This window comes from Cebus imitator, unplaced genomic scaffold (genome assembly GCF_001604975.1).
Source record: "Cebus imitator isolate Cc_AM_T3 unplaced genomic scaffold, Cebus_imitator-1.0 Scaffold112, whole genome shotgun sequence".
In the NCBI taxonomy this organism is placed as follows: domain Eukaryota; kingdom Metazoa; phylum Chordata; class Mammalia; order Primates; family Cebidae; genus Cebus; species Cebus imitator.
The window spans coordinates 5,795,406-5,810,472 of NW_016107427.1; the positions used below are offsets into that span (position 1 = coordinate 5,795,406).

Below are 15,067 nucleotides of genomic sequence, written 5' to 3' on the forward strand. Positions count from 1 at the left end.
TAAACATGATGCATCACATCAACAGAATCAAGGGCAAAAGCCATATGATCATTTCAGCGGATGTTGAAAGAGCATTTCACAACATTCAACGTCCTTTCATGATAAAAACTCGCCATAAATTAGGTATGGAAGGAACATACCTCAACGTGATAAAGGCCATGTATGGCAAACCCACAGTTAATATACTGAATGGGAAAAACTTGAAAGCCTTTCCACTAGGATCTAGAACAAGATAAGGATGCCTGCTTTCACCACCCCTATTCAACATAGAACTGGAAGTCTTAGCCAGAACAACTATGCAAGAGAAAGAAATAAGGGACACTCAGATTGGAAAGGAAGAAGTCAAATTTTCCTTGTTTGTTAATGACATGATTTTATATGAAGAAAGAACCAGAGACTCCACTGAAAAACTCTTAGACCTAATAAACAAATTCAGTAAATTTTCAGAAAAAGAAGTCAACATACAAAAATTAGCAGCAGTTCTATATGCTAATCATGATCAATCTGAAAAATAAGGGGAAAAAAACTAATAATACATTTTAACCAAAGAAGTGAATGATCCCTATAAGGAAAATTATGAAACACTGATGAAATAAATTGAAGAGGACACACACACACAAAATGGGAAGATATTTCATGCTCATTGACTGGAAGAATTAATATTGTTAAAATGTCTCTACTACCCAAGTGATGCACAGATTCAAGGCAGTCCCTACCAATTCTTCACAGAAACAGAAAAAAATCTTAAACTTTGTATGAAATGCTAAAGCAATCCTGAGCAAAAAGAACAAAGCTGGAGACATCACACACTCTAATTTCAAAGAATACTACACAGCTGTAGTACTGGCATACTACAACATGGTACTGGCATAAAACAGACACATAGACCAATGGAGACCAATGGGATAGAATAGAGAATCCAAATATAAGTCCATGCACTTAAAGCCAAATCATTTTTGAAAAGGGTACCACTAACACACATTCAGGAAAGGACAAGCGCCTTAAAAACTAGTGCTGGGCATATACACCATGGAATACTATGCAGCCATAAGAAACAATGAGTTTGTGTCCCTTGTAGGGACTTAGATGAATCTGGAAACCATCAGTCTCAGCAAACTGACACAAGAACAGAAAATCAAACACTGCATGTTCTCACTCATAGGTGGGTGTTGAACAATGAGAACACATAGACACAGGGAGGGAAGCATCACACACTGGGGTCTGTATCCCAGAACCTAAAGTACAATGAAAAACAAACAAAAAACTAGTGCTGGAAAAACTGGATATCTATATACAAAAGAATGAAATGAGATCCCTATCTTTACCATGTACAAAAATCAACTCAAAATGGATATAAAGATTTAAATTAAGTTGTGAAACTATGAAACTACGAAACTACTAAAAGAAAACACTGGTGAAAGACTATAGGAAATTGGTCTGGCCAAAAACTTTTTGGGTAAGACCTCAAGAGCACAGGCAACAAAAGCAAAAATAGACAAGTAGGATTACCTCAAGCAGAAAAGCTCTGCACAGTAAAGAAAATAACCAACAAAGTGAAGAGACAACCTGTGGAATGGGAGAGAATATTAATATTTTCAAACCATCCAACAAGGGATTAATAACCAGAATATAAAGGAAACTCAATCCAACAGCAAAATAATAATAATGCAATTAAAAATGATCAAAAGACCTGAGTAGTAATATCTCAAAAGAAAGCATATAAATGGCCAACAAATACATTAAAAAATGTTCAATATCATTAATCATCAGAGAAATGCAAATTAAAACAACAATGAGATATTATCGCATCCCAGTTAGAATGGCCATTATCAAAAAGACAAAAAATAACAAATGTGGGTGAGGATGCAGAGAAAGGGGACTGCTGGTCCACTGTTGGTGGGAATGTAAAGTAGTGAATCCTTTATAAAAGACAGTATAGAGGTTCCTCAAAAACTAAAAATAAAACTACAATATGATTCAACCATCCCACTGCTTTGTATATATCCAAAAGAAAGGAAATGTGTATATTGAAGAGATACCTGTGCTCCATTTTTACTGCAGTACAAATTCATGATAGCCAAAATATGGACACCTAAGTGTCCGTCAACAGATGAATGGATAAAGAAAAAGTGGCATATATAAACAATATAATATTGCTCAGCTATAGAGATGAACAAAATCCAGTCATTTGCAGCCACATGGATGAAACTGGAGGTCACTATGCTAAGTGAAATAAGCCAGGCTCACACACACATTCCATGTTCTCACTCATATATGGGAGCTGAAAAACTGGACCTTATGGAGGTAGAGAGTGGAATGGTGGATGCCAGAGACTGGGAAGCGAGGAGGTGAGGGGAGGGGATAAAAATTAGTTGGTTGAGGGGTACAAAATACAGTTAAATAGAAGGAATAAGCTCTAACATTTGCTGACACAGTAGGGAAAGTATGGTTAACGATTTATTGTGTATTTTTAAATTGCTAGAAGAAAAAAGATTTACAGTGCCCCCAACACAGGGAAAAGGTTGAAGTGATTGATATTTTAATTACTATGATTTATTATTATACATTGTATACAGGCATCAAAACATCACGTGTACCCCTAAAATATGAACAACTCTTACATCGCAATAAAAATATTTGATTAAATAAATAGGCCTGATTTTGTTTCAAAGTTATATTATCAGAGATTTTCTTTCTTCTGATGTTTTACCAAAAAAGATGATAAATTTTGCTTAATGAAGGCTAAAATAATTGCAGCGGACCCTACTGGCATTGCTGAATCAGATCCCCCAGAGTCTGTGCACTGGTTGCAGAATGTGAACTGGCAGCATTCAGAGGATTGCTTGGACACTGGAACCTTTCACAGAAAGAAGAGTGGGAAATGCCTGGGAATTCCATCCCCCTGAGGCCGGCTCTAAGCCAATGACAGACTGCTTTGACAAAGGGAATCCCTGCTCCTCTGCAAGGCTGTGCGTGTCCATGACTGAGAGTTCACCTAAAACCATATCCCTGCTGTGCAGATTCCCTCCCTGCCCTGCTGACACTCTCCCTGCCTGTCAGGGGATCGTGTCCTTCCTCAGTTGCTTGAACCAAGCTCTTCCTTTTGGGGTCCGCCTCTGGGGAGAACCTAACTTATGACACGAAGCACAGTACTGAGAAAATATCTTATATGCAAATGTTCATCAAATTTCAAAGTGTATTTTTTTTTTTTTTGCCTGTGTCTCAGGTTTCTAGCCTAGTCTCTGTTACAGAGTTAGCAGGAGTTGGATGTAGAATGAAGGTCAAGGCTGCACCAGTGTGTTCCGGGCTTACTATAAGCCCAGGAAACTCACATGGCACTCTGAGAGGTGTATCCCCATAGACAACCATGTGGGCATCTTAATTTATGGGGGGCCTCAGGAACAAACAATGTTCTATTACAAAGATGGAGAGCTTTAATAAAACTCCAATTTGCATTTTAAAAAAACTATAGATAGTTGCTATAAATTCAAATGTACATACATGTATATTCTGTAAAAGGATTAGAAGTTCTCTCAGAATGGAAGTTCTATGTTTCTATATATTCAGTCTCAAAATATTTATTGAACACCTCCTGTATGCCAAGTATTTTCTAAGATATTTTTTACAGGCTCGCTGCATGGTCTGTCTTTGTGGCATGAGTAATGGAATAAGGAGAAGCGATGGGGAGTGTGCAGTTTTCTTCTGATCCCTGTTGTCTCTGAGCAAGCTGGCGTTCAGGGCACCACAGGGCTGTCCCTGCTTTGAGAAGATCTGGGCTTCTTGGGGCTGACCTGGAGGTTGGAGAAGCAAAAGTTACACAGGTTTAAAATTATGATGACTGAGGTGTCCTGGTGCTGGTGAGGCTGGTGGATAGCTAGAGGAGAGAAAACACTCTGTGATATCTGGGTAAGCACTGGGACTGAGGAGTTGCCTAGGACACTGGACATTGGTTGGTAACACTAGGAATGTCCCCAGTCAGTCACCCCACATTTTTATGGCTCCTGTGATCCCATCTAGTGTGGGGCTATGCACCTGGGGGGAAGGCATTTCCTGTATCTCCCAGTAAACAGGTGAATATTTTATCTTCTCACATTCCTGGCTGATACATAGAACTTGACCCCTTTCCTTGATTTCTATTGAAAATTCCCCTACTTGAGTTATCAATGTTTGAAGTGGAGTCTGGAGAAGGATTGGAGAGACAGAGTGATTTTATTGCAAAGAAACAAACATCACACAGACACAGGAGCTTAAACTGAAACCATGCCCCATGCCTGTGACAGTGGACTCTCTCTCTGTTGGCCAGTCCCTCTCTCTCTTCTGTCCTCCATCCTCCTCTTCTTTGTCTTCTGCTTCTCAGCATGCCCAGATTCCCACTTACTGATGAGTTTGATTAGTTTGCCTGTATCTTTGTAGTCTCTTTCTAATCTATTACCATAGACCTCAGCTCCCCAGGAAGGGTTGCTTATGCAGGAGTCTTCCTGTGCAAAGTGAGTTCCCTCCTCCAGGTGTAAGGATATTGTTGCTGAGGTCAGCCTCTTGGGTGCTCTGAATTTTTGCCTAGTGGACCTCCTGTAGGAGGTGTGGAACTGCTGCCTGGACGCTCACTTCGTGCTGCATGGGGATTACAGTGATGGGGGTTACAGAGAAGATTTCAATACTTGGAAAAATCTCTCTGGTTTGATATAAAAATGAAGAAATTCTCCAAGTTGGGAAAAAATTAAAAGCTAATGTTGAAAATGGAAACTGCAGAGCAAGACTCTCATGAAAGACATGCTTTACTAGGAAAATGCTCAGCGTATCACAAGGTTAGCTCCAATATGAACAATCCTCTTCTAAAGAGCTCACCTCTGCCTACTGGGAGATTTCCCTTGAGAAATTCACCTTTAGTTTTGTTGGTGTGTTCGTGTCTTTAGAAACCATTTTCATGGCCAGTTTTCTTGGCACATATTTATCCAATAAGTGACTAATTCTTTAAGTGAGTTGGTTAGATGTTTAGACAATAGTTTGTCTCTGTGGATATCTTAGAAAATCGTACATTTATAGGATTTAGACCTTGAAGAGGTTCCTACCTCAGTGCCCTCATTTTAAATTTGAGGAAAACAAAGCTCTAAAGAAGTAAGGCTGGCACATGTAATTTGGACTAGATTCACCAATGTCTTATTTCCCTGGAGACAGATCTTCCCCAACCCTGGGGATCCATCTCTGGCTATTGGTGTGTGTGGCCTTGCCCAGCCTGCTCATAGCAGACACTGGTGACTTTTCACCTACATTAACTGATTCACCAGTCACTGTAGGGTGCAGAAGTTACCAACATCATCCCCATGGTATAGACAGTGAGAAGGTTTGCTCGCTGCCCCACAATCAGGAGTGGCAGAGCTTGGATTTGGACCCAGGCAGTTGGGCCTGCTAGGTAGGCCCTGAACACCAGCACCACCCTGCCTCTGAGTCCAGACACCAAGGATGTGGAAGTCCACTCTGCACTCTTTCTGGGATGCTCCTATCATTGAAAGTGTTTGGGTAGGCCATCTAATCAGCATCTTTCCCTAAGCAACAGGAAGCAAGATCAATGTTTCCAAAAACTGCTTTGCAACTGTCATTTAAAAATTTACTGATGAAAAATTATTTTGATAGTCTCAGTGTTATCAAGGCTTCTCTATAAAATTGCCTTGCTTGAATTTTTTAATTTTTTGCAGTCAGATAAAAATATTCCCCGGTCCTTAGAGGACCAAGGGCAGTTTGCCATCATCATAACTTTTCAGAGCCAGCAGCTTTTCTTTCATGAAGCTACTTCCCATCTCCTGATACCTTCAAGGGGTCTGTTAACTGTTTTAGATTATACTCTGGCCCTCTGGTATAGAGTGGAGTGTTTTTTTTTTTTTTTTTTTTTCACCCAGGCTGGAGTGCAGTGGCATGATTACAGCTCACTGCAGCCTCGGCCTCCCAGGCTCAGGTAATCTTCCCATCTCAGCCTCCCGAGTAGCTGAGACTACAATCACACACCACCATGCCCAGCTAATATTTTGTATTTTTACCAGAGACAAGGTGTTGGCATGTTGCCCAGGCTGGTCTTAAACTCCTGGGCGCAAGTGATCCATCCATCTTGGCCTCTCAAAGTGCTGGGATTACAGGCATGAGCCACCTCACCGAACCATGCGATGTTAAGGGAGTAAATGTTTTCTTAAGTCAGGCAATGAAAGACATGAAATGAAGGCATCTTAACTGTTTTCCAGAAAGATATGTTATGCAATGGATGCGTGTGTGCTGCAATGCGTATATGATATTGAGATACTCTCAGAACGAGCCTGTTGACTGTGTGCCTTACTGAGGTCTATTTCTGCCTTCCAGTTTTACGGGAGCCCTATACAGTCCGTGTGGAGGACCAGAAAACCATGAGAGGCAATGTCGCGGTCTTCAAGTGCATTATCCCCTCCTCGGTGGAGGCGTACATCACTGTTGTCTCATGGGAGAAAGACACTGTTTCACTTGTCTCAGGTAGGCTTTGCATCTCCAGGGTGCAAGACGCCATGCTCACCTTCTGAAAAGGTTATTTCAGAGATGGAATCGGGTCTCCATGCATGTGTTCATTATTATTTAGAATTAGTATTCTTAAGGTTGATGCTATTTTATAAGTAAACCTGAAATAAGTGTTTTGTGTTGGCTTATAACGGCTTGATTCGGATATTCTTTGGCGAGTTGACTGATGAAGAGAAATTAGTGACTGGTGTTGTAACTATAGCCATTATGTCAACTTCTTTGAGAAAATTGTGGTTTTATGTCTGCCTCTGAAAACAAGGTAATAGTATTGTGCATCTGTGAGAGACCTCGGCGTTGCACAGATAGCTGATAGTCTGAAACTAAAATCTGGAAGATGGAAGCCCTGTTTTCATGCACTTTGTGTGCTTTCCAGTGTCTTGAGAGTTATGTTGTATCTCTGACCTATTTCTTGAAGATTCTACTAAGAATACATATGCAGCACTGCAATGTATATTTGCATATGAGTAATTTCTTGGCTTATATTTGATGTCTAGAAAAGACAAAATTTAAATTTAGCCTCCAAGAAACTGCAGTTCTTCCCCTCTAATGGTGTTGAAGTGGATTTCTTGCTCTGTGCTATTTACTTGGGAAGGCTACTGTTGGGGTGATACATGGTGCTCCTGTTTTGTGCATCCTTGGATAATGACTGTTGGCATATCTCAAAATGTGTTGGCTCCTTTTGGAAAATAATTGTGATGAGCCTAGTCTGTGTTCCAATGTGGATTGTAAATAGTTGCTTTTTAAAAACATGTCTTTATGCCCTCACATGAAGATGCACGCATATACACACAGCACACATTTTAACATAATTCTTGAATAAGCAACATTTTATCAATTTATAGAGAGGAGGGTTTAGAACTAAACCCTCATGGTGACACACCATTTTTGTATTTCAGCTTACTGATTAGCTGGAGAGTGTTGATTACGCACACCAGTGACCAGAAGGCATTTAAAATATCCAAATCAAAATTGAAATATGTTGTCATCATAGCCTATTACAGGAATCTAGGATATAATGGAATTCTTAGTTTTTATAAAAAACATTGTCTTTACAGTCAATTGGAAACCCCTCACAGTTCAATGAACAATACATTCCTTGCTGTTATGTTGATTAATCATCGTCACTTAAGGTGTTGAAAAATGCTAAGCTTAAAAACTGAAATGCGATTGTAATAATCAGAACAGAGACTCACTTATACACTTTTATTTGCTAATTTTCAGTGTTGAAACATCTTCATCCTCTCTCCTTAGGGGTCATGTTAGTTTTCTTAATGGCAGATGGAAGGATTTGATTATAGTTATCTGGCTAAGCTCGGAGTCAGAGAGGAGAGGCCCTCAAATTTATATGGCAAGGGAGTATAGATTCAGGGAGGGGAAGAATTGGGGGCTGACTTTTCAGTCTTCCAGACTCAGGGAACTAGGATGGGGACTTCACCGACTTTTAACTCGGTCTTCCAAAATGTGTGCCTCAGAGTATGCTCTGGCAGAGGAAGAGAGCTTGGGAGAATTCCAAACGCCTTCTTAGTGCCTCTATGTGGAGGTGACACATGTTATCTCTGTTCATATTTAATTGGCTAAAGCAAGTCTCATGGCCATGCCTGACTTCAGTGGGGCCTGTGCCTGAAAGATGAGACGAACTGGAAATCTGGGTGAGAAATTGAAATATGTACCAGGAGGATTTTTGTATCAAGCTGGTTTGCATCATATGCTTATTCTTTTGTTTCCTAGATGTCTTTACTTAGTGGTATCCTCATATTCGTCTTTCACCTTTTTGCAATCTCTGTCAACAGACTTCATTTTCCTTCAAATGTGAACTTAATTAGATAAAAAAAGGAAATTTAGTGAGGGGATGATGCTGGCATGTAGATGCTGGCATGTCTCACTGATAGGAACTGTTAAATCTCAGGTCCCCTCCTGCATCATACACTGGAGCTTCATCCTTTCATAAAATTTTAAAAGCAAAAGTTTTGGATAAGCACTTGGCTTTTACTCCACAACAGCATCTAGAAAATAAATACAACACAGGTATTTATCTTATTGAGGAATACATCAATAAGAAGCTTTTGTTTGTTTGTAAGTAAGCCATTGAAAGAAAGAGAAAAAGAGAGAGACTTCATACCAGGTCGTTCAACTTGAGCCTAATAGACTTGTCACCAAAATTGACCTTGTAAATGACGACAAGACCCCAAAGCATTGGCACGATTTGTTTGCAAGTGTTGAAATCATGCATTTTTACCTGACTTCTATTACTCACTGCTACAATCAAGCCCTGTTCCCAGTGGCTAAGCTTTACCCATCAATAGTGCCCAGAAAAGGAGGTCATGAAGTCATTGGAGGTGACATATGGTTTAAAACATTGGAGATCTTGATAAATAAACCATGCTCAGGTGGTCTAGGTGGAGAAGGGTTATATTTCTGTCTGGTTACCAGGACAATGCACAGATAAAGACAGAGGACAGCCTCCCCCCACCAACACCCAGGCTGTGCTGCGGCGGAGGGCACTAAAAGGAGGAACCTCCCTCCTCCACGCTGGCTGGGGCTGAGCCACTCTGGGAAGCATCAGGATTCTTAGCTTCAGGGGATGACCTTGCACAGCACAGAAGTCCCAGGAACAGAGGGACTTTTTCTAAATTAGCCCTGACCTTCAGAGAAGTTGTCCTGAATGCCATATGCACAGCAGATGATCTGTAAAAGGTTAATTTGCATCTGCTTTGTAAATAAACTGTAACTCCTGCTGCACTGGTTTATATTTATTCCTTGGCATGGCCATCTCCTGGATTATCAGTCATCCCAGCCTGCTGGGATCTGGCTGGGAAGTCTGTCCCAGGAAGCATTCCTACTCTGCACAGATCACTTCCTTTAGTGGTGACTTCTCCCTGTGGAGAAAAGCGATTAACTAAATCAGCCATGGAAATAAGACTGTGTAAGTATCGGACTGAGTGAGTGAGTTAGGAGCGAGTATGGGTGTGCCAGAGAGTTGACCTAGGAAAACTGGGGGCTGGTGGCAGTGGAGAGAGGGCCCAAAAGGAAGATTCACAGGCCATTGCCCATGATGCCCCGTTGGGCTCAGGGCAGAGCGTGATCTCTTGGCCTGGGGGATGCTTAGGTGCCCAGCCTTGACTATTGGGAGATCCCCTTCAAAGGTCAGAGCAGCAAAGGCCTGCTTCTAACAGATGAGCATTTATGTGAATCTCTAGGTCAGGGGACCTTTGGAAATCCTGGTTAAGATAAATGCATATTTGTCTTCTACAAATTCTTTTTAATGAAAAGCAAAATTAAAAACGTTAGTGTATTTCCCTAAAAAGAGACAAAATGGTTTCTATCAGTATGTCTGACTAGGTTTTGCCCTTTACTTTGGTTAAGAAAACAAATGAGTGGGTTATTTTCTTGAGAAGCACAAACCCAGTGTTTGTCAGGGTTTGAATGAGCATGGCCCATTCTTATGGTGGTTTTTAGGAGCTTACTGCACCTTAGGGCATGCACTGATTTCTTTCCAGGGCATGCTTCGGTCTGGCCTGAAGGTAGACTCAAAAATCAAGTTATGCCTTTTCGTCATATGAGGTCACAAGTCTACCAATATCAAGGACATTCATGAGCTCATTGATTTTGAGGGATCTTTGGAAAGAATCCCCCAACCGCTGAAAAGTAGAAATCCCATAATTCTACCAAACGGAGGAAAGAGTCATAATATCTGATGCTGCTTTTCTGCCTCCCTGGGATCTTCCCTGGGCCCTGGGGCCCCATATGGAGACCCTTCCCTCTGGTATGATGGATGGGAGCAGGGTCATAAATGTGCAGAGGAAAAACATTTAAGGGGCCGGCACACACGGTGCCATCAGATGACCTTAGTTAATATGACAGATCCTGACCTATTGTCTTCTTACCTCCCTAAAATGAGCCAGGAAAAACAAGAGTCATGGTGTCTATGTGCATTTTTTTTTTAAACATCCTCATCACTTATCCCAAGCTGCAATGAAATCCTTTTAAATGTCATAATATTAATGTAGGCCAGTAAAAATATAGTAGCTTGAATAGCAATGTGCTTTTGGAGGTATTGCTGATGTGGAGATGCATAAGACACCATTCTGGAGAAAAACAATAACACTGGCTTTAAATCTGGGTTTCCCTTGACTAGCCTGTTGTGAATTTCCTCCCGATTAGGGAGGCTGGCAATAAGAGAGCCCAGCCTTCCGTTTCTGTTTCTTCTGATAAAATTGTGAGAGTCTCACCAGAGGTTTAGCTACATTAACATCAAAGACACAGCCCAAGGGTAACCGGATTTGGAAAATGGAAAAAGCAAACATTTTACTATTCCCAGAGAAACTGCCTCCTTCCTTAGCAGTGGCCCAATTTTCTGCTGTAATATTTCCTATCCGAATACCTCTATTAGTGATGATTCAAGGACAATTTTATCTCTTAGGATCAATGAGTTCAAGTCCAAGGGTGATTATCTTCTTCCTGCATTTTGGGTAAATGTGAACAATTTTCTGCCCACATTAAATAACAAAGGACATAAACCAACCACTTTACATGAAACATTTGCTGTAATCCTTCACTGCCACAATTGGGTCTGGACATCACAGATAATGTAAGACTTTGGCTCTGAGAAGCATTCCCTCCCCAGACCCCTGCAGAGATGGTTTCTGCTGTTGAGATGCTGGGGGAGGTTCCTGCACCGTCATTCTGGGGGTGTTAGTGCTGCTGTATGGCACTCAGGGATAAGGCTGCAGGTGCACACATGGTTTTGCCTGGGGAGGTAGAGAAGGTTTCAGAAAGGAGGTTGTGATTTTAGAAAACCTTTGCATTTTAGAGAGAGGAAAACAAATTATAGATACAGTCAACCAAATTAGACAAGGCTATCCTTAAGCACGTTTCAGCAAACCAGAACTAAGAGCAGATTGGATGCCATGTATTCCCATGTGGGAAGGGAGAGAGAGCAGCACAGCTGTTGGGGGACATGGGTCATGCTGTGGGAGTCCTCCACTTCTGTGCACTCTTGACTATGGACGTTAACGTTCCCTTTTCTGAGGCACTTGTGACTTTACTGCTCCTCACTGAGCGTTTTCCAGACGTCGGCTACTTACCTGCTGTGGCTGCTGCCTTGTGGAGACCCAAGTCTGCCCTCATAGAGCTTATGAGTAAAAGGAATGAGATCAACATTAAAATGATGTAAAATTAAAAAAAAATCAAAAACCAGGAGTCACCTGACAGCCTCATCTTTGATTTTAAAAGTGTCAGAGAGTTTCAGAATTGAAGAAGCATTTCTTTAACACTGACTGAAAAGGAATTCGTTGGACCAAATGAAAAGTATAAAAGGAACATTTCTCTATTATCTACCTAGCTATCTGTCTTTGTATGTTTCATCTAATCTTTTGTTTATCTTGCTTTTAGTAAATAAGAACCTCATTTTAAACACTGGAAAGTATCCTTAGCTCAGAAAATGTACACCAGACTGGAATTAGAAAGGCAGAGAGATGTCATATTTTCACCATGCTGTATTTTTGGGAGTGAAGTAACAGCAGTAGGAAGACAGGACTCTGGTCTCTTTCTTTTTTAAAATCATTAATTATGCTATGCTTTTGTCATTTAAGTCCATCGCTCACTAGATTAGTTTTTGCATGTTACCCCACTGCCACTTGAAGGTAATTAAAAGCTGGTTGTTTACAGCTCTGGGGAGCCCCTGCGTGGCGCTGAGAATGGGTGTCATGTGGGGTGAGGGGCAGGGCTTGGGGCTCCAAAGCACCCGCAATAGCAGATGGTCTGCAGGGGCTCTGCTGAGGGGGAGGACACGCGCGCCCATTTTGAAGGCTGCAAACTGTACCACCCAAAACAGAGAAATACGCTTTTGACTTTCGAACAAACAGGTAGCTAGACACAGAGAGAGGCATGTTAATATTTTTTCTTTAAAAAAGGAAACAAGAAAGCATCGGAGCCAATGTAGCCCAGAGGATCTGAAGAGGGGTGTGTGTACATGTGTGTGTTGTGAGTGTCCACATATGTGTGCGGTGTTTGGGGTGCTGTGTGCATATGTGTGTGTGCGGTGCCTTACATGTGTTTGTATAATGTGTGCGTGTGTAGTATGTGTCGTGTGTATGGCATGTGAGGTGTGTGTGGTGTGTGTGTGGTGTGTGAGCTCTGTGTGGGGGGTGTGTGTGTGGTGTGTGAGTTCTCTATGTACGTAGAGGGAGTGTGTATGTTTGTGGACAGTGTGTTATGTGCGGTGTGTGCGTTCTGTATGCATGTGTGGTGTGTGTATAGTATGTGCATGGGGTGTGTGATGTGTATGCTCTATATCTGTGTGTTATGTATGTGTGTGTGTAAAACTTCATCTGTTGGCCCACTAAGTCACATGAAAATGCCCCTTGATTTCCTATTTTAAGTGTCTGGAATATGACTTGATTGCAGCTCTGACTCAGCTTAGCTGGGTGACCTAGGGAAAGGACTTTTCTATCTCTCTCTGCTGTTTTTTCCCTCAGCTTCCTCCCATGGATATACAGTGATTTTTCTGGTCCTCTTTCACAATACAATGTCAGAACATTAAAATTCCAAATTGAATATTCCACTTCTTAAGCCAACCCCTGTCTAAGTTATTTTTTCACTTTCTTAGATTTAATCTTGCAGGATGTTTTATGCATGTGGCTTAATACAGAAGAAAGAGCAAAAGCAGCAAAGGGAAAAGGCACACGAGGTGATGTTCAGAGGAAAGCGGGCCCCAGCTCTCAGGGTCTCCTTCCTGTGGAATCACTCAGGATGCACTGAATTTCCCCAGCAGTGAGTTGCAATAAGAGATGCAATCTTGTTTACCAGGGGAGCTCCTGGAGATGCAGTGCCCAGGGTTTTCTTTGGGGGCAGGTCACATAGGCACCCTGGTATGTTTGGCACATGCCACAGTTCCAGACTCCTAGAAGGAAGGCAGGTGCTCATCATGAACTGTACTGCTCATGCAGTGCAGGCAGTGCGCCACTCAGGGTGGTGGGAACCCTTCCAATGTCCCAGTTCCGAGATACCAGTCAAGGGTCAGTCTTGTGAGCAGCTCTTCATGAGGGTGATGGTCTCAGACCTACCATGTTAACTCTTCTCTGAGCAGTGCGACTTTTTAAATGATGTCGGCTCATCTTTACTTTCGCACATGCAACAATCGCTTTGCATATGCTCATCATGAAATGCTGGAGAAAGCAAATGAAGAAAATCTACGCTTTATGTACTTTATTTTTGAGTACAAGTACAAATACTTGTACTCAAGTATTTCCAGCCTTGAGAAATATCTCAACTCAAATTATTTTAAGGTCCCCAAACACACTGACTCATCTTGTTCCCTTGGTCCACCCGAGCATAAATGTAGTTCATTTTACATTCTGCCATTAAGGGTCTTCTGCCTTCTCTCTCTCTCCCTGTGATGTTTGGTTCTTTCTAGACATAGGAAACAGATGGCCAGCTAAGTCAGTCAGATGTACTTTGGACACAAGCATATTCTCTGGTCTATTGTTCATCTGGGAGTTTTCATTTCAGGAAAGTTCAAGAGAATAACAGGAGCATTTAGAAAACAGTATCGTGCAGTGATAACCATAATGTGGTTAAGATTATTATCAACAAGCTAAAATCAGTTAGAAATCAAGATTTGCTTTGACAGTGTGCCACAGTATGAGAAAACAGGATTTGAGATTGAGAAATATAATATTTGACTCAGAATAACTTACTAGCTGCTCAGGAAGTCGGTGTGAATTCAAGGTATCGTCAAGAGCGGAGATAAAAGTAGGTTGAATGAGGCTCATGGTGCTGTGTCCCTTTGAAGGAAAGACTCCTCAGCAGGTGGTTTGGTGGCAGGGCCTCCAGAAATTCATCAGGTGGAGCCACCATGGCTGTCAGCCCTTTGTGGCTCTCCTTCTGAGCAGACGGGACAGGACAGTAAGCCGTCTAGCAGCCCAGACTTTATCTCTCCTCAGCCACCGCATCACCTGTGGCCTCCCTCCCCAGTCTGGTCTCACTCCCCTCCCCTTCTCCGCCGTCAGCCTGCAGAGTGTTCCTGGAGACGGGGCACGTTGACAGTGTATGCTACTCGGTTTTACCCGGCTCCTCACTGCTTGTCCGGATGGTCAGGTGTTTTCTGCTGCCCACATCTGTGTTGCTGAAGAGGTCTTTCCCAAACTTTGTCTCGGTGTCCCAGTTCATCCCATTCTCAACCCTGCTGCACCTACTCTTCAGTGTTCAAAGGATCATAGCTTTTCACACTTCAAGGTCTGAGAACAGCTCTCTCAAATGACCCTTTCTACCTCCAACATGGCTCAGCCCCGTGTTCTCTCCTCTTTCCTTCCAGCTTAACCTCCCACCATGCTGCCATCCTGGTCCCCTTCCCTGCTCAAGCTTTCTGGAATGTCTTTCCATCACCTGTCCCCTCTGTTGCCTCAGACAGCTTCTCTCTACTAATTACTGTATTTCTTGCAGCACAAGTGCTCAGGTCCCCAGTTTTAAAGAAAGCTTTCCCTTTGCCGACTTTCATACTTCTTTCTTTCTCTACTTTATTCCTTCCTTCCTC

The 15,067-nt window shown here is 42.0% G+C and overlaps 1 protein-coding gene across 1 annotated transcript in view; it reads left to right on the forward strand.

Moving 5' to 3' along the window:
- LOC108311160 (Down syndrome cell adhesion molecule-like) overlaps window positions 1-6,615 on the forward strand; it is a 152,079-nt gene extending 145,464 nt beyond the window's left edge. Inside the window, exon 3 of the mRNA XM_017538469.2 lies at window positions 6,346-6,615. Within this exon, the coding sequence (XP_017393958.2) occupies window positions 6,346-6,539 (194 nt within the window). The 3' untranslated portion in view covers window positions 6,540-6,615. The remainder of the gene's footprint in view (window positions 1-6,345) is intronic.
- The last annotated feature ends 8,452 nt before the right edge of the window (window positions 6,616-15,067 follow it).